This window comes from Anser cygnoides, chromosome 2 (assembly GCF_040182565.1).
Source record: "Anser cygnoides isolate HZ-2024a breed goose chromosome 2, Taihu_goose_T2T_genome, whole genome shotgun sequence".
NCBI lineage: Eukaryota > Metazoa > Chordata > Aves > Anseriformes > Anatidae > Anser > Anser cygnoides.
This window is the reverse complement of record NC_089874.1, coordinates 107,733,914-107,753,292: the sequence shown is the minus strand read 5'-3', so window position 1 is coordinate 107,753,292 and position 19,379 is coordinate 107,733,914. Positions and strand designations below refer to the sequence as shown.

Here is a 19,379-nt window from a genome sequence, read left to right as displayed (position 1 = left end):
TCCCTCCCAGGTTAAAATGGCACGTGTAGTTTCGCAATATTGGCAGGACCTGTGGGGTCGGCACTGGAATAAAAAAAAATGTTTTTTTTTTTTTCATTTAGTTGCTGTATTTACATTTTATGTGGAAAAAAAATCCTCATTTGTTCTGTATTTAAACTCAGATTATGAAAGAATCATATTTTTTCAGGATTAAGAAAGTATTTTAATCATTTTCAAACCTGCTATGAAATCAACTGACGATGATCAGCCTGAGGCTACTTTGTTTATTTTGGGATAAGAGTTCCTGTCAGGCTGTGAAGCCCTAAGCCATTATTTTTCCTACTCGTAAGTTCCTTTACTGTATTATTTACAAGCAACTTCACCACTGTTCATCTCGAGAGCTACGCAGCCCCTCGTGACTTGATGAGTTGGGCTCGATGATCCTTGTGGGTCCCTTCCAACTCGGGGTATTCTGTGATTCCATGCTTCTGTGACTCTGCGAACTCATAGGCGGTGCGTGCAGGAAATCGCTCCCGATCAGCTGACAAGTCAGAGGAAATAGGTCACTGCCGTGTTCTTCAGCGAGGGGTACCACGCTGTCCAGTCGCAGCCAGCTTGGAGTGACAGTCTCTAAGTGCCAGTAAGGCCGCTTTCGCTGTGAGCTTGTCAGGATCGAGTTCGTTGTGTTCCCACATGGGGTGGCACTTCGGGCGTTAGCAAAATCATAGGCACGGGCTTGCTTAGAAGTCACAGGGAAGCAACTGAAAATGCTAACGTCAGACACAAATGCTTGAAATTCTCTTACTGTGCTGTTAGATTAGGTCAGCGTCTGCCCTAATCACCTTTTCTATCACCTTTTGGTGATAACCCATGGCAATTCCAACGAAACGAATACCAAGATGACATCCATCCTTAAAAGAAAATGGAAAACGCTTTGTGTATATTGCTCAAACTGACGCTTACAGTCTTATGTGTAATATCAACATTGCCATTAGGTGTCACTTGAGGCCATCCGATCTCTGCATTCATTTTTAGAGTGACTTTTACCTACTCTGTACCCAAAAAGAGGGAGGGAGGAGACGAGTTTCCAAGCCTTGGTTTAAGTTTACATCAAGATACCATTAGTCACAAAAGTGGCCAGTGGGTTTCTGTGGGACAGGGACCAACCTAAGAAATAGTCATCTTTGTTAGAAGATGAGCTGCGACTTTAAGTCTATGTTTAACCAGAATTATTGTAACTTGAACCTTTGCTATTTGAAGGGTGTATTGTTTCATCTGTAAAACACACTGTATTTCGGTAACTTCTGTTACTTCAGCCAGCAGTGTCAGTGGGAAATGTTGGTCAACTGGCAATAGATCTGGTGATTTCCACGCTTCGCATGACTAAAATTGGTTACTTCTACACGGACTGCCTGGTGCCAATGGTTGGGAATAATCCGTATGCAACATCAAATGAAAATTCGGTGGAGCTGAGTATAAATGCTGAAGGTGTGTATTGGACGCTGGTGATATTTGCAAGATGCATACAGTGCAAGAAGGTTACGTTTACTTGTGTTGCTACACTTTGCTTATGTGAACAATGTTTAAACTACGGTCAGTAATAACAACTTCAATAACTAAATCTCTGACTTACAGGTAAGAATGTATTTACACTTCGCAGAGAAAACTGTGACTCATGTTATTTTGGTTAACCAGTTGGCATATGGAACCAGTAAGAAATGTTGACTCTCAACCATATTACAGTGCAGCCAAAACTCTCTACAGTTCTAATCCTAAGCAACACGCGGTGTGCACGTACTTAAACGAAGTGCTGGAATGCAAGCTGCGTTCTGTGGAGAAGGATATTTCACTTCTTCCTTACCACCTGTGTTTGCCTTTTCTCCCCCGTGTTGATCCTGCCCCCTTTAAATTCTCGGGATTTTTCCCTGTCTTCATCATTGAATTTCTATTGTTTTCATTTCTTTTTCTCTTAAATCATATAAATTTCAAAATAATCTTTGCAAAGCTGTATAAAGAGATTATGTGAACGATTACAGGAAGAAGATCTTCAAATATTTTACTTCATTCAATCCTTTGAATTTATAACAAGTGAAATTAAGTTCAATGAAGACAGTGCACAAAATAGGTATTTATTTTTAACAGTAATCAGGTTTTCCAGTAATTGGATTTGAGAGCTGAAAGGTTTACCGTCCTCAGGTTTCTAAAGTGGATAAATCTGGATACTTCTAAGCCTAGATTTCTTGCTTGCTTTCTTGTTGTAAAACTTTATCATTTCTCTTTGTAGTGTATTCATTACCTTCGAAGAAACTTGTAGTTCTTCAGATCAGATCTCCTTTCATAAAGGTATGTATGTTCACCGGTTGTTTTGAGTTCACTATTCAATAGTTTCTGTAGTTCTGCTGGCAAATCATTTAAGTGGCCTAGGTGAATTTTATGGCATTATTCAGTCAGACTAAATAAGCACAACCAGAAGAACTCTGCCAGTTTATAAAACATTTCGTTAAAAACAACACAGACCAAAAGCTAACAAAATGTTTTTGTCCTTGGTGCTACAACACCTTTTGCAGCTAATACAATTTTAGATCAAAGCTGATGTCTGCTTTCAAAAAGGATTGAGGTTTTGATTTGTTTTGTTTTTCCAAGGCCTAGAACATCTATGTCGGTAAACTTTAGTGTTCATGTGACCTTAGTTATTAATAGCCTGGAAGAAAACACAAAACTTTCTGGGTTTTGTCCATTTCACTTTTTTCTCCTTACAGTTATTCTATTTGTGTATTTGTCTCTTTATTGTAATAGCTTAATTTTTCTCTGTCACTCCAATTGAATTATTTCAGTGTTCAGCATTCATTTAAACTGCACTTACTGCACTCATTATGTAAAAATGAAGAACTTAAAATTACTCATTAACTAGACACTGGCTGTAATGTTAAATGAGCAGAACACCACTCCAGACAAAAAATAGTACCACAGTTTTTGGCAAAGTTTGGCAAAATCGAGTGTGAACTTAGCATCTTTCTATTGGTGTTAATGGCACACAAAGTGGGTAGTACTGCTGTTATTCAAAACTGTAGTTTTGTATTTTAAACTGTAGTTTTGATCAAGTACACAGCCAGTCCTCTGCTTTCTGAAAACAAATCTGGAAGTGAAAACTAAAGGGATGTGAAGAAAAATTGAGATCATTGCTGAGCATTAAATATAACATCTAGTATTGTCAGCTTTGGGCTTTTTTTTTTTTTGAGGACACAATGCATTTTTCTTTTTTTCTTTGTCTTTGCATGCAGAACAAATACAGGCCGTTCTGCCAAGCACTGCTTTCTTGGGTGGAAAGCAGCAAATGTGCCAGAGTCATTCTTTTGTCCAGCAGCCACGCGTACCAGCGCGATGATGAGCAACTTCTTGGGTATGTTTGTGTCCTTGAAAGATCTAATCAACATTTGTGTTCTCTTTGGCAAACTGACATGTTTCCCTCTGTGTAGTACTTTTGGTAGGGTTCTTTTGCTTTGCTGTGTAGGTAGGTCATAAAATACTTAATATTATTAAAACAGAACGTTGTACAGTACTCATCTCTCAACTTTGTTAGTAGCAGCTGTGAGTGAATTGCACTTGGCCTGCACTGTCAGTCAGCCTGAGAGCATCAGTTTTAACTTCTTCATTTCTCGTGGCTGCAAGCAATGTCAAGGATTAGCTGCTAACATACAGACCACAAATTATGTATTTAGCATTTAATTAGAATGTGTTGATTATTTTGAATTTTGAGGATTTTCTAACACCGCAGAATAACTCTGTGCCACCCGAGTCACTGAAGAGCGAGGGTAACACATTCAGAAAATACTTAACTTTATTGAAGCCTGCAGATACTTGTAGTGTGAGCTTTTGAAAATACTGTGTCACAGTGAAGTCTGAGCTTACCTTAACTAACTTTAATAGAATCAGTTCCCATCTGAAGGAACAAAAACCTTTTATGTGTACATCATTTTAACAGCAACAGTTCTCCTACTCACGTGCTTACGTATCTGGTGCTTACCCTATATCGAGTACCTTGCTAATATTTGTGGCAGAAAGTTGGGTATATTGTTTTGAAGCCACAAGCTGCTTTTTGACTTTGACTTGGGGAAGGGAATGTCATTGCAATTCTTCATTGCAGGTTAGAGGTCCTCGATGCTTGTAGCTTCTTTCTGTCACAAGTAATAACTTCAGTGCTGTGTTTTATTGTCACCCTGAATGTATTCTTGATCTGTTCCTAGAACACCGCTGCGCTACCTGCTTACACCAGCTCTTGAGAAAGCAGTTGGAGGCCATATGCAGGAGCTAAAGTGGAAAGAAATGGAAAAAATAGCAGCTTACCCTGGAATAAATGATGCGGAAAAAGTTCTACATATTCCTGGAGGTGGCATCACAAAATTGCTGTTTACTGAGAGGTGAGTTGCCTGAAGATAAACACAGAAAGGTATCAGAGGTCCTGATTTTAGTGCGTGAGTAAAATTATCTTTTAAAGTGGAAAGTTGTAGGAAAAAGTCCTTATTTTCATAGAAAAGAGTTTTGTAGGAATAGAACTTCCAGATCCAGCCCATAACTAAGAGCACATTTAGAGAATATATTTTTTATTTATAAAATAGGAAAATCTGCAATTCCTGAATATTGACATAATAGGGAATTCTATTCTAGGGAATAGAAAATAAGGAATTCTGCATCACAAAGTTTAAAATAGGATAAAAATATGAATGAATAGGCTAAAGGAGAGAATAAATCCTTTACAATTAAGATCATTGTTAATTTTGTATCTGATTTTATGCAAACCACGAGTGGTAAATAATGAGATACCCTGTGCCATTTTAAATAAAACAGTCAGACCCTTGTGACAAATAGTTCCGTCACCAGTTGTAAAGAAATTCTGAACACTCAGAGTTCAGATTTCAGGGCCAGCAAACAGAACTGATTAGTTGTGGATTTTTATTTATTTATTTATTTATTTATTTTTTATTTATTTTGTTAGAAGATGTGTGCATTCAAAACTGTAGCAAAAGCATGTCCAAGTGTCAAATTTTTGATACAGTAAAACTCATTGTGGTAAATGGGTTAGCTATGCCAAAGGTGTTTGTTTTGTAAGTGTCAGGTGGAAAAATTATTTTTTTTCCTTTTTTTGACACCCATCCAAACAGCTGCATCCAACAGCAGGAGTGTTACTAATATGATGCTTACCTTTGTATTGACTTCAGTTATAGAAGCAATATATAACTGCAAAAGATAAGACCTCCTAGGATTTGAGAGGTGGGGGGAACACAAAAAACGTCATGCCTAAATGAATAAAACACAGTGATGTTAAAGGAAACTGAACCGTGAAGACAGAAAATTATTTAAGTTGCTGTGGCACATCCACAGTAGAATTTGCATGTGGTTTTAAACTGTCCTGGTTTTGGCTGGGATAGAGTTAATTTTCCTCTTCATAGCTGGTACAGTGCTGTGGTTTGGATTGTTGATGACAATAGTGGTGATAAGAGGGATGTTTCAGTTGCTGCAGAGCAGTGCTCGCAAAGAGCCAAGGACCTTTCTGCTCCTCGTGCTGTCCTGCCAGCGACCAGGCTGGGGGTGTGCTAGGAGCTGTGGGGGGACACAGCCAGGACAGCTGGCCCAGGGGATGTCCTGCACTGTGTGGGGCCATGCTCAGCAATAACACCAGGGGGCTGCTGCTGCTAGGGAGGGGCTGAGCATCAGTCAGCAGGTGCTGAGTAATTGCATTGCGCATCCACTTGCTTTGTATATTATTTTATCGTCATTATTACTATTCTCCCTTCCTTTTCTGTCCTATTAAATGGTCTTTATCTCAACCAATGAGGTTTTTTGGTTTGCTTTTTTCCCCCTGATCCTCTCCCACATCCTGCTATGAGTTGGGGGGCAATGAGTGAAAGCTGTGTGGTGCTCAGCCGCCTGCCATCTTCAACTGCAACACTGATTAAGTCTCTCTTGTGGTCCTTTGAATAGTTGGTATCAGTTTAAAAAAAAAATAAAAAAATGCAGTGTCTCTTGGATGTATCTAACTTATTAACCTGACAGCTATTATATACCTGATAGCTACTTTACCACAAGTAGTGTTCCTGGTCTAACAAAGGAAATTGTGAACTTCAGCATGTGTTTTTGCAAAATAGATGCTTAAGTCCGCTCTGACTTCTGGTTTGAATGACTTTTTTTTCCTGAACGTTTAAATAGCAAACAGGGCTTGGGGTTCACTGGTTTGGGGTTTACTTCAGGTTTGTTCACTGGTAGCAGGCAGAGGTGGATGTGTAACATTGTCCCTCTGAGAAATATTTTTAAGCTCTGTTTTGCTGTCTTTAAGTTCATCCCATCAAGTTGGAGACTGATTTTTTAAACAATATCATATACATTTTTACTGTGTGTAGGTTTAGAGATGCATCCCAAATATCTCTTTATTCTTTCTGATATTGCCCTTAAAAAAAAAAAAAAGTCTTTGTTCATGTGATAATTGAATGTTACTATATGGCTAATGCTTTGATTTAAAAGACTTGGGCAAAAAAAAAATCCAGACACACTTTATTTTTGGTTTAATGACTTGTTAAGTTGGTACGCGCATGCTTTGATTTGAGCTACATGAATATTTTAAGTTCACATAGTTCATGGAATCCTTCTCTTCTCCCTATTGATTTTTTGGGGAAAAGTGAAACTTACCATTTGTTTTGAAATAGTAGTAGAATTTCAGCTAAATGTTATAGGAAGTGAGAAGCCTTCAGGCTCAGATATAATGGAAATTGTGCCATGTGAGATTAATGCCGAATGTGTAAGTCCATTGTATCAAAAGAGGTATTTTAAGAATCCATGAGTTAATTTCATTTTCTCAGGTAGCTGTCCTCAGCTAGATTCTAATGTTCTTTTTCTGACACTCTCTTGTAATTTTCCTTTCTAGATGTTAATAATAGTAAGTAGCAATAAATTTCTTACTACTCTTATCTGTCAGCTCTCTTCTGCTCTGCCTGGAACTTGTTTTCCTATGCTCTGCTGTTTTGCTTTCTTGAAATGGGAATATTGTGAATAAAGTAGCGATATGCAGCCTGCAAAACTGGTGTTTGAAACACACAAAAGGAGAAGGAGGGATTGTAGCAAATGATCTGTATAAATGCCCCAACAGGGCAAAAATGCAAACTGAGGATACGAAGGGATCCCCAAGTAACCCTTCCATGACCTAGGATTCTTGCCTTACAAAGCAGAGAACAAGTTCAAGATTTAGAAGGAAATCATGAAGAATGAAAATGCAAACAAGCAAATCTGGAGGGAAAAAAGAGAGAGAAATATATTTCATATACATATGTAAGGATTTTACGTATATATATGAAAGTCTATATTTTCTTATTTTTGTGTGTTTTTTTTTAAACAGACCATATACAGATTGTTGCACTTAATTAATAAATATATTTGTTCTGAATTTATAAAAGAAACAGAAACGCCTGTTTGCTTCTTGTTGCAGTTGTTCAAAAGGAATCCAAATGGCAGTTCTTCTGAAATTCTGCTCGGAAGGGGACAATATCCCTGATGCATTTGCTCTTGTTAACTATCTTAATGAATGGCTCCAGCTAATTAAAAGCAAAGTAAGTGCTGTTTGATCTAGGGTTCTTGCTTTAATATTTTATATTGGTTACTTTCGTTTTCTGTATCAGTTGGGTCAACTTTTGCCTTTGGTCATCAAGAGCAGGCCAAATTAAAGGTATATTTTGATTAAAATCTTACTAGAAAGTTTCCCACTAAAACAAAAAAAAAAGGCAAAATAAAACTGTCTTGTTTAACAGGTGGGGGAGGGGAAAATTATGTAAAGGTTTGTTCTAGTTTGATCTTCCAGTACTCTTCTCTAAAGCAATCCACAATGATAGTGACATTTGAAAGGCTGCCTGTTATTTTAATATATATGCCAGAGAGAGAATTACATTAAATTGCTTTATTGTTTAAAACTTCAGAGTTATTTTGTCGTTGTTGCAGGGAAGCCATTCCACAGATATTTCTCCAGAACAGGAAATACCAGACACTGCTTCACAATGGAAAATACCCAGTTCTTGGCGCTTACTTTTTGGCAATGGTCTTCCACCTGCACTCTTCTGATCCATTTTGAGTTCTTCTGTAAGTTACGTATATACAGTCTAGTCTCAAACATCCCTTGAAAAGATGATTGCATAGTAATTGTCAAGCAACAGCAGCTTAATTTGTTAGGTACATAAATTCTTGGTTTAGGAAAAATCCCTTTCATATATGTGGCTAACAAAGGAAATAAAGGTAACTTTCAGAAATTGACCAAAGAAATATGTTTTGTACAGTTTATTGAATAAGTTTGGTTAGTTTTTTTCTTTTTTAAATAAAACGTTTAAAAAACCACACAACTACTTGGTTAAGTTATTGCACTGGAAAAGCTCATGGTGCCCTTACATAGCTGAGAACTTGAGATAGATGAGCATTTTTTTAGATCTTTTTAGAAACGTAAGATCCTGTTCTTCCATGTTAACTGTGGATCTTGTTTCTAAAACCCACCTGGTGATGTAAGTAAAGCTCAGAATTGATCTTTCTGCCTTCTTTTCCCAATGCTGGTGTAGTAGCTTCAATTGGGGAGACTCTAAGTGATGCATGGCAGCCTGTTCTATCTCTTCCGGCCTACTTCCACAGGATAATTTCCATCCTTCCTCCAAGCACTGCTGAGACGCTGAAATTAAAACTTTCCAGGTAGACAAGCCATCTCAGGCTAACTTGGGGGCGTTTATAGTGCCCTGAAACATAAAGGAAGTAAAACGCTGCCTTCGTAGCGGGCAGCCTGCTGCTGCCTGGGTATTGTATAAGCCTAGTGTGCAGTGCTGGTTTGGTGATGAGCAGTTCACGTGTTTAAGGTTTGTAATGGTACTTGTTGCATTGTTAAGCTGCATGTTCAGTTTTGGTCTTTTAGTTATTTTGGCTCATAGCCTTGTCTTTTTTACAAAAAAAAACTTGAGTAGAAGGCCAAACCCTTTCGCAGCCTGCCTTTTAATAGAACTCATCATGGTGATGGTTCATACTTGCAAATACTGTTTATTACATTTTTGTATTTTTAGAAAAGAACTAATGGCCTAAATATTCTTCTGGTGCTGAACTTGCAAAATATGGAACAGTCCTTATCAAAGAGCCAGCTCTTCAACCACAGCTCGCATGTCGCTTATACGATGAGTACAGCTGTTTTGAAATGTTTATATATGCATTGGAGATGCTAAAGAGGCTTTTCTAACCATTGTAGGGGGAAAAAAAAAAGGAATTATCAACAGGCACAAGCTTTTTTTTTTTTTTTTTTTTTACATTTTTTCTTGTTTTTTGGGTGGTTGTTGTTTTTTAAATAAGATGATTGCATAAGCTTTGTTTAGTTGGCTCATTTAACTACATAGTTCCTTTGGGATCAAATTAACTGCTTCCTTTAGGCCCTGTTCTCAAGTGTCATAGTTCTGACACCTGTGAACTTCAGCCACACAGCGGTAAACTTATTAAATATCTCTGCCACCTGTAACCTGGTTTCCTATACGATGCTCAGTACTCCAAACAAGGTGGAGAGTATGCGTGTGGCAGTGTAGGGCGGTCATGTGTATAACCTTTGGTGTTCAAATAACTTGCTACATACAAGTAACAAGCCTGAGGGGTTCCCTGCAGCTGCTTGTTGCAGGCATTAGTTTTGTTCAAGGCCCAGAATATATTGTGTAGATATAAAATAAACAAGGTACTAAAAAAAAAACCCTTGGAATACTCAAGTCAACTTCTCTGTTTTTCAAATGACACAAAAAAACTGAAGATTAAAACTTTATTTGGGCAACGAGTAGTGTTGCTTGGGCGTCCACAGAAAGCTAATCAAATAGGAAAACATTGTATTAATTGGTTGTATTGATCGGGATGCAGTCTTAGGTATGCTGAATGGTAATGGGGCTGGGATGCAGCATTTCAGAAGGTATTTAGCTGCCGAACAATTTTCATCAAAAAGCAGCTGTGATAAATTAAATTCCAAGCCTTGCTAATTTTGCTTGCAGCAAGGAGAAGCCATGATAAAAAGCTAGGAGAGGGAAAGCAACAGCAAGGGGGCGTTTGACCACTGGACCACAGCAGAAGCATTCAGAAGTTTTTTGAGGCATGGAAGTTTTTTTTCTTTCTTTTACAGATGACAGATAAAGGCGCAATTTTTCAGGAAAATAGTCTCTCAGCTGGCTTAGATACTCAGATAGCTTAGTAGTTTTTATTGCTGTCATTTTGAATAAACCAGTACTTATGTTAAAAACATCTTTGGAAAATGTATCCACTTGGTTTCAGAGAAGACGCTGCCCTGCCAACTGCTATTCCTTCGAAAGTATATATTCTTCTATATTCCTGTTCTAAAATCTATTTGTGCTATAACTCAGAGAATACATTATGTGTGAAGGTACCAGGTAAGTTCCTATTTATAACACAGTGACAAGATCTCTAAGAAAATGCTAAGTAACATTTGAATGTATTTCAACCTAAATGCACCTTCATGTGGTTAACTATCAGTAATCAGAGTAAATTTCCTGCCCCTAACATAGTCTTCTACAGTTTCTTAATCTTTTATTCTAAATCTTGCAATAAATTTGTTTAAAAGAAAGGTAATTGAAAATACAAAATGACATTTTGTTCTTGTTTGTTGGACTGACTGAACTTTATATTGGTGCTAGTCGCATGAAGATTTCCACTACTAGAATCTCTTTTCAGCTACTAACCAGAAGTAAGAGGCATGAAAGCTAGTATTTTCAAGCAGTTAAAAGGCTCATAGTTCTTATGATTTTTATCACCTAGAGCTCTTTTAAAGCTCCATGCTCAAAACTTCACAGAACCCCAGCACAGCTGAGGCTGTCAGGTCCCTCTGGAGGCCCCCTGCCCCAGCCCCCTGCCCCAGCAGGGCCACCCAGAGCAGGGTGCCCAGCACCACGTCCAGGCGGCTTCTGAAGGTCTCCATGAGGAGACCCCACGGCCTCTCTGGGCAGCCTGTGCCAGTGCTCGGCCACCCGCACAGCACACAAGTGCGGCCTGCTGCTCACAGCTGTGCCCGCTGCCTCTTGTCCTGCCGCTGGGCACCATTAAAATGAGCCTGGCTCCATCTTCATTGCACCCTCCCTTCAGGTATTTATAGACATTGATGAGATCACCCTGAGTTTCCTCTTCTCCAGGCTGAACAGTCCCAGCTTTCAGAGAGGTGCTCCAAAAACTTTTATCACCTTCATGGCCCTGTGTTGGGCTCTCTCCACTGTATCCCCATCTCTCTTGTACTGGGGAGGCTGGCACTGGACCCAGCCCTGCAGGTGTGGTCTCACCAGTGCTGAGGGGAAGGATCGTCTTCCTTGGCCTGCAGGCGATGCTTCATCTGCCTCGTTTCCCCAAGTCTGAGGACAGCACTACCTACATAATGCAGAAGTCTTTCCCTCCACCTTGCACAGCACCTCAGAACAACTGTCAGCTGAATTACCCCATCCTCCAGTTAGGAGTTCACAGGCATGAGACTATTACCTCAGTTTGGTGTTTTTAACCAGCACGATGCCTTGACTTACCTTTGTCAGCCATCCTCTGTTGTGAAAACTGGTCTACAGGTCTGTCTTCAAATTAGGCAGAAGCAGCACACAATTATCGCTACTGCAGAAATACCTGTTCTAGTTCTTGGGTTACGAGCTACTTACCGATAGTAAGGATGAAGCCTTGAGCATTCCAGACATAACACAAACTATTTTTTTAGTATAGTATTAGAAATAATAAATCCTGTGGCACAACCCAGTGCTAAGCTTCCCTTGAGTAATGCTCGTTGTTCAAAAAAAAAAATAAAATTCAGGGTCAGAACTGTAGTGTCTCTTCCAGCTACCCAGCACCTATTTGAAACCCATGCAACAGAAACCAGATTGTGGCAAAGATGATTCCTAAAGCAGGGACTGGAGGTGTTTGCAAAATGATGCAGTTACAGGAGGTCCTTGGAGTCCAGGAACTGACTAATGGCACTAGCGGTGAGGCAGAAATGTGTTTTACAGACACAAAAAATACACTGAAACTATTCCTCAGCTGCAAGAAACGCAACAGAGCTTAAGCTATTATTTTTTTTTAATCTTCTGATGGAAGACGTCAGCTTGGCACGGAGTAGAACGGTGAGCACAGAGAGCTTTGGGCAGCAGTAACGGGGGAGCACAGGGACCTAAAGCCTCGAGAAGGAAGGGGGGCGCGTAGTGCTCTGGGCTCCCCAGGGCTTCGCCCTTCCCTGCCGAGCGGCTCCTGCCCCTTGCTTTTAACAGGGGCCGGGCCCGGGGGCCCTGGCGGCCGCCAGGCGGCAGCGGAGCGCGGCTGCCCCGGGGTGCAGAACGGCCGCGTGGGAGGGCCGGGAAAAAGCAACGGCGGGTAACGCCGCCAAGCTGCTTTTGCAGGTTGGGAAGCAAAAGAAGAAAAAAAAAAAAATGGGGGCAATTGGCAGCTAGGAAATCAGAATTTTTCAGCTGAAAATCTACAGGTCTGTCAGTCTAACCCCAATTTAGCACTCCGCCTAGAAACCCGTTTTTCTTCCTCTCTCAGCCAGCAGCCTCCTCGCTTCTTTCTGCACCCGGGTTTCACAGCAAGCAAGAACCGCAGCCCCACACAGAGCCAGCAGACGGGAGGCGCCTGCAGGAACCCCCTGAGCCAGCCCTCAACAAAAGCCACCGGACTCGGCCCCGCTTTCAGGACCACTCGCTCTTTGCCCCCCGTGCATGCTCCCGAGGCTAAGCCTAAAACCAAACGCAGGCAGCTCAGCTGAGGGAAGCCATCTGAGAAACTTCAAGAACGTTTTGCGAACAGAGTCCACCGTGGAGAAGGGCCAAGGTACATTCAGCGGTCAGCGCGCCACGCAGTAAGACAAATGAGTTGCGCCGTTGATAGCTATCTGAGAGAGCAGCGGGTTATAATGAAGCACACACCCGTGTTCCCACTAGTCGTACACATTATGCTCACTTGCAATCCAAAGATAGCAAAAATAATGAAAACATAAATCTTACGCTTAAATTAAAAGCCCTGAATTGCTGAAAGCTGTATCCAAAGATGTGTCAAGTGATAAGGACAGGCCCCATGCCTTTATTCAGCAGTGCTGGGGTTTACTGCAGTGGTTTTGACCAGACCTTGACCTTTCATTATAGGTACTCCTGGTCTGACAGCCACAGCAACTTGAAAATGAAAGCTTAATCAAACTGGGATAGTGTTTTCTCCTCCAACACGGACTCTGAACTATGCTAATCACTTAATTAAGGTATTCAGACAAAAGAGACTTGATTCAGACCATTTCACGATGGTGCCAAGGCTTTTAGCTTAAATAACAGCGTAAAGTACCCACCCCCCTTTCAGCTTCACATTGAAGATAAACACAACTCTGAAGACACTTGCTTTCACGTTATCAGCCTCAAAACCAAGTTTTGTTAAGATTTCAGGTTACACCTTGTAGCAGAAATACTGTCCCCACTGCCCACGCGTTCCATGTGTTTTTCTCCTCCCTATTTTCTGTGACTTTATGGTTTGTCCAAAAATCCTGTTACAAAAATATGCAAGTACAAATTACATATAAAGCCTCGCCACACACTAGTTCAGACATTCATATCTAATAACATGCAGCTTCTCAGTGAACTACGAGGACTTGAGTGAGCACTGAACTTAGGTTAACCCTGTTACGGAAGGTACAGGGCTCAAAAGGCTGTTGGGGCCGTTACACTGACTCCTCCAGCCAGCGATCTGTTCACCCCTCTCCCAGTGGTGCTGTTCAGAACGTGAGGGAGAGCCCCGACAGACTGGGGATGTGAAGCAAAACATTACACATACAACACACCGATGGCACAGTCCAAAACCCATTTAATTCAAGACTCCACTGACTGTGTGCTTTGCACCTTGCCCTCAGCACCGTTAATTGGGTATGCCGGGGGTAGCGAGGCTCCAGGCTTCCCAGCTTCCCTTCCACTAAAGGACGAACAACAAAACGCTTTCCCTCCCAGAGTTATTCTGAACATTTCGTGTATATTTTATAGCAAACATAAGGATTACCAAATCAACTGGTCAGATTAATAAAACAATATTCTTAGTGGTGTATTACAAAAGAAATGTGCAAGTGCTCCTCCCAGCTGAAACTACAACAGTTAGCATTGGAATAATTAAAAATATTTGCATAAAGCCCATTCTAATCAGAATATAATCAGAATATTTCACAATTTTCCAGTTAAGACAGGGTATCAGAAAACCTTAAGGTGAAACATTTAAAAGCCTGTTTTGAGCAAGCAGAACAGTTTCTTCCTAACATAATGCGCACACAACAGCATGTTGTCGATTTAAAAAAATATTTAATGCTGCCAAAAACGTATAAAAATACAATAAGAATGGCAGTACAAAACAAAATATTTCCTAATTTATTTCTTTTACATCTTTCTACATTAATACAGGCATTATAAAAACACAAGACAGCAAATTATTTTGTTTTGCAAAGTAGCATGCTGGTGGTGTTCTTCATCCCCTCGCTGTAGTTTACGCTGTAAACAGATAACTGAGGTCTTCTTGGTACTTAACAGACCTCACTTTTGTTCCCGAAGAGGGGCTCATGTCTCGCTTTGCATGTCAATAATTTGCAGTTTATAGCTGCAGAATATTCACAAGTCGCGAAGGCTTAGGTGTCAGTCAGTCTCGGCCTACGACATACAACGCAAAAGAAAGTCACGGATTCAGTACACAGTACGAGGAAAAAGAAATAAGAACAGACAACGGGTCGGCAGCTCACTATAAAACACCAAACAGCTTCTCATGCACTCAACTGATTACTCTTTGTCTGTGGCAAGCACTCTTGGAAAGCCGTCGCCTTTCCAGAAGGGATTTCCACATTGCAGCGTACGGCACGCACTTGCTGGAGAGCTTCCAGTATAGGTCAGTCCAGCAAGCCACTTACTCGTGCGTTCGACCACAAACACTGAGGAGTCTTCTTTGACCTTAGTGGGACTACGGAAGGGCCGCATCTCAGACTATCATCACCTGTCACAGCTTTGTAGGCCGCTCCCGGCACAGAGGCATGGAAATCAGTTTCTAGGCAAAGTTTGCCCGTACTGAGGAAGACGTTCCGACATTAGACATTTGGTTCTTAACAAAGGTAGGGCTATGCGCCGAGGAACACACAAAAACCGTGGTATTTACAGCACTAAAACACCCTGGGTGCGACAGGTAAAATGCTCCTAAGCTCTGCAAACACTGCATTGATTTATATGGCAGGTTTCTTTGTTAATTTACAACACAGTAGAATGTTCTCCCAAGTATTTATCCAATTTAAATAAAGACTCAGACAGAGGTGCAATTTTGAACGCATTTATTTTTCATACATGAAAATGAAAGACTGACCTAAACCTTTGGGGGGCAGCAGGGTTAAAAAACCCAGGAAGACTACCGTGAGTTACGTCAACTTCGCAACTTCCATCCTGTCACTTAAGCCACTTGGCCATGCAGAAGACTCCCTCTTTTGTCATCAATTCATTAACTTAGTTTCTTGTGCGGTCATCAAGTGTGTCAGGCTTAAGTAATAATGCCAAAGAGCAAACTAAATAATTTGGTTAACATTCATTAAGCTTAAAGCCAGCCAGGCCTTCTAATTGCCTGCACAACCCAAACACACATACATGCATACACGTTTGCACTTTTTCCCTATTCAGTGGAATATAAATTGATGCAAGTAAACCGTTTCACTCAAGATTTAACAAGATTGGCTACGTTTCACTTGCAGTATCTTAGTTACATAAAATAAATGTTGTTTTTTTTCAGAATTCTGTTTCACAATGAATTCAAGTCTCTTACTTAACACATTTCAAGAAAAACAAAAACGTACCATCACATTAAGTGGACCGTCCCTGCATTAAGGATATAATCAAACAGAAAACTTGGACGACTAATTCCAAACCTGCAAACTACTTGCAACTGAGGTCCAGACATTTTTATTGATATTTATTAAAACATGCGTAATTTGTATAGAAGTGTTCAGCTGAGAGTCGAACACTTTCTTTAAATTTTAAGAAGTTCACTATGCATCAAGTATTTTGACTGCTGTATTTCCAAAATGGGGAAAAAACCCAACACAGTAACACTTTGAATCAAAGTACAACAGCATTTCAGAAGTGACACGGAAACAGCCAACAGCTTGCCAGAAACTGGAGGGGAGAAGGAGGTTGTCAGAAGACGTTTCCTTCATTTTCACTCTTTCTTTAAGCATTTCCTAAAATAAAAGTCACTGGGATTGACAGGTCTTCCATTTTGGCCCACATTTGTTCTTATTTAACATCCGAGTTGTACACAACTGCTGTAAAGTTAAATCCTACAGAATAACGAAATATCGCAAGGGCTCAGTTTGCAGTAAGGAAAGCGAGCCTCCAGTGAATTCAGTTTTTTAAGGATTTTGTCCCAAGTCAGATACTGAGGGAGCAGAAAGAAGAGTTTTACCCAACTTATCGCCTGGAATGCTCTACGAGATCTAATGCTTCATTGCCCTCCTACTCCCATGGCACAATTCGGTGGTCAGAATAGTTTTGTCCTAGACTTGTATTGGTTTGTTGTTCTTAATTTAAGATCAATTAGACCTTGAAGATCCTTACGACGATGTAACAAAATTGAATTTTTACCTATCAGCTGTTGAATATCCTAGCTCTACTTTATTGCGTCCAGAAGGTGAAGGCCAGATGATCTAAGAAGGCTCCCTCAGGCCTGCCTCACATGCCCCCGCCCAGAAAACAAGAATGCCTCCTCAGGATCCAAAGAACAAAAAAGCCAAATTTTAGAAGAAAAACGGGGAAAATTTCAAGGGACAACTTGACAAGTAGAGCTCAGTATCTGTATGATGTTGGTGGCCCAGGAAAATTCTTCTCATGCAAACAGAAAGTTGATAAATGACAATGTTTTCACCAAAGTTTCTGCCTGCACTTTTTCCATAGCTGCTTTTAAGCATTTATAATAAAATCTGGAATATTCCTTTGTTATAAAAGCATTTAGTTACATTCCACGTGTTTTTTCCATAACCGAAACATCTTTTATAAGGCACATAAATTTATACTGTCAGTTACAGCTAATACTTTAAAAAAAAAAGTCTTTCCAATTTAAAAAGTAAAAATAATAAAACAAAAGAATCTTGCAGCAAACCTGTTGTTGGCTAAGTTACTGTGGTTTTCAAAATTACGGGTGCCTTAAAATATGTAAGCTGGCCGCCAACACTGCGTCACAGCCATCAGCATGTCATTTTGCTATTATAGCTGTGTAATAGCAAATTACACAGCCAGTAATGCCACAATACAAATTATCTTTGTTTTACTGACACACGATTTCCCAAATACATCCCTGTATGTTCCAAGAAACTACACTTTTCCTTATCTGGACACATAAGCATTTGTTTACTATATAAACAGTGCAGTCCAAAATAGTATTAACTGTTGTGAAATGAGGATTTCAAAGAGTATGCGCAACTCAGCTCTGCGTAGCTAGCGTCAGACCGTTTGGGCCCCATGCCTGGCATGTTACAACTAAGCTTGAACATACTGGAAACCTTTCAAATTAAATCCTTTGGAGGAGGAGCAAAGTAATTATCTATCTCTCAGTATTTTTCAGCAACAAATCCAAAAAGTGCTTTATGAAAGGACCAAAAAAAAAAAAAAGCACAAAAAAAATCCTACCCACCAAAGAAAACAAAACAAAAACCCAACCAATCCAAAAAACCTCACCCAACAGGAAACAATCAAACTAGGAAAACAGAAAAAGAAAACTTCTCTGAAGTCATTCAACAAGTCAATGCTTGAATAAATAAAATCCAGGTTTCCAAGTGCAGTCCAATACTACTAATGATTAAGTTTCAGCTTGGATGACAACAAGCTACATATGCCACACATGACCTCTGTGTTTGAGGACAACCTGAAGTACAGCAAACGATTTATGTTTGGTTACTATTTAGGAAGTGTTATTGCCCAAGTAACGGCAAGGGTGTACTCAATAATATTAAAGAGACTGTACGATGGGTAGTCCCAAAATATTAGTCCTTGAGCGTTTTTACCATCATGCCTCTTAAATAATGAGGTAGGCAACCTGAGAAGCAATTCTAGAATTTGTGAGCCTCTGGAAGCGGCCAGCACAACTGAAAATACTGCCTACAGGAGAATACTACCACCATTTGTTTCCTATCGGAACCACACTTGGAAGACAAACTAGTTTCCTTTGCTGTGCTTTCTACACGTATTACTGATAAACGAATTTTGTTCTTTATAGCAATTAAAATCTATAGACACACAAAACATTATGCTTCACATTTAATGGAATGTCAGAACTTTAACAACGTTGGCCTTCAAACAGTAGCTGAAGTCTGAATACATTTGTCAATTTAACAGTATGCTTTTCAGTGGGGGCTAAGTTCCCAAAAGCCTTAAAAAATTCAAATTTCCAAGCCTTACTTAAATAATGAAAACTACAAAAAATAAATAAGGAATGCAAATTAACAGAGTAGAAATTGGTAAGTGCTTCATCAGACCCCTAGCTGCTCATATAAATCTGAAAGTCAAAATAAGGGGAATGCTTGCACTATTATTTTTCATGCACAAATTACATTTAGTTTCAAAAATCAAATTCTTTTTGGTCAGAAATTTGTACAAACTGAGCCTTTAGAAGTACAGTGAACTACAAAAAGATTAAATATGCAATTATAAAATATATTTATCCTAGGTCATAAGAATATAAAACGTTTATGCTCACTGGTACATTACACATGACACACATTTAAGGATAACTTCTTTGTATTAATAACGTGAATGATACAACACTGTTTATTGCTTATGTCAGGCATGTAAATTGAAATTCAGACAGCCTTCAGTAGCTAAACCTCTGTGGTTCAGGGTTTGCTCAAGATCCGGTAGACCACCATTTTTAAAAGTGTATAAACAGTTGCAGCAGGTTTGTACCTGCTTATATAAACAAAAAATATCAACTTTGTTGGGAGGGTAGCAGTTCATTTTCGTAAGTACCTGCAATGGAAAGTCCTGAGATGTCGACATATGATCAAGTTTACATCACTTCTCTATAGTATGTAATGGTCTGTACCCATTCCAGGTGCAAGGAGTCTACTGCTTAAAGTCACACCCCTGGACATTCACTCGCAGCAAAATTAGCTGCTGGAGCAGACAGGCTTACTTGTTACTTACAAGGAATGTTCTTGAAAATACATTTTCCAGCAAGAATAAGCGCCAACTAAAATCAGTGTACCAAACCCAATCTTAGCGAGAATAGGTTTCCAATATAACCACCTTTTTCTTTTTCTTTCAGTCTCATTTAGCTTCTGCTTCATCTGCTGCAGCTTCTGTGCTGTGTTAGCTTTTCTATCCTCTCGCAGCCGTTTTCGGACAGTA

The 19,379-nt window shown here is 39.8% G+C and overlaps 2 protein-coding genes across 10 annotated transcripts in view; one reads left to right on the top strand and one right to left on the bottom strand.

Annotated features, from left to right (window-relative positions):
* Positions 1-17,135, top strand: part of PSMG2 (proteasome assembly chaperone 2) — a 17,514-nt gene extending 379 nt beyond the window's left edge. Inside the window, exons 2-9 of one of the 8 annotated variants that reach the window (XR_010828941.1) lie at positions 1,296-1,467; positions 2,264-2,322; positions 3,261-3,379; positions 4,224-4,397; positions 7,454-7,574; positions 7,960-8,097; positions 12,535-12,819; positions 15,772-17,135. Coding sequence is in view for 6 of the 8 variants with exons in the window: in XM_066991202.1 (XP_066847303.1) it covers positions 1,296-1,467; positions 2,264-2,322; positions 3,261-3,379; positions 4,224-4,397; positions 7,454-7,574; positions 7,960-8,079 (765 nt within the window). In the remaining 2 variants the exon portion in view is untranslated. Of the gene's footprint in view, positions 1-374; positions 620-1,295; positions 1,468-2,263; positions 2,323-3,260; positions 3,380-4,223; positions 4,398-7,453; positions 7,575-7,959; positions 8,325-9,053; positions 9,276-10,284; positions 10,614-12,534; positions 15,311-15,771 lie in introns of those variants that run through there. The other 7 variants (XR_010828942.1, XM_066991202.1, XM_066991199.1 and 4 more) reach the window with 7 other exon arrangements.
* Positions 14,296-19,379, bottom strand: part of PTPN2 (protein tyrosine phosphatase non-receptor type 2) — a 33,808-nt gene continuing 28,724 nt past the window's right edge. The window contains exons 9-10 of one of the 2 annotated variants that reach the window (XM_066991198.1): positions 19,278-19,379; positions 14,296-14,657 (exon numbers count right to left, since the gene is read on the bottom strand). In XM_066991198.1, the coding sequence (XP_066847299.1) occupies positions 14,636-14,657; positions 19,278-19,379 (124 nt within the window). In that variant the 3' untranslated portion in view covers positions 14,296-14,635. Of the gene's footprint in view, positions 14,658-15,305 lie in introns of those variants that run through there. The other variant, XM_066991197.1, reaches the window with a different exon arrangement.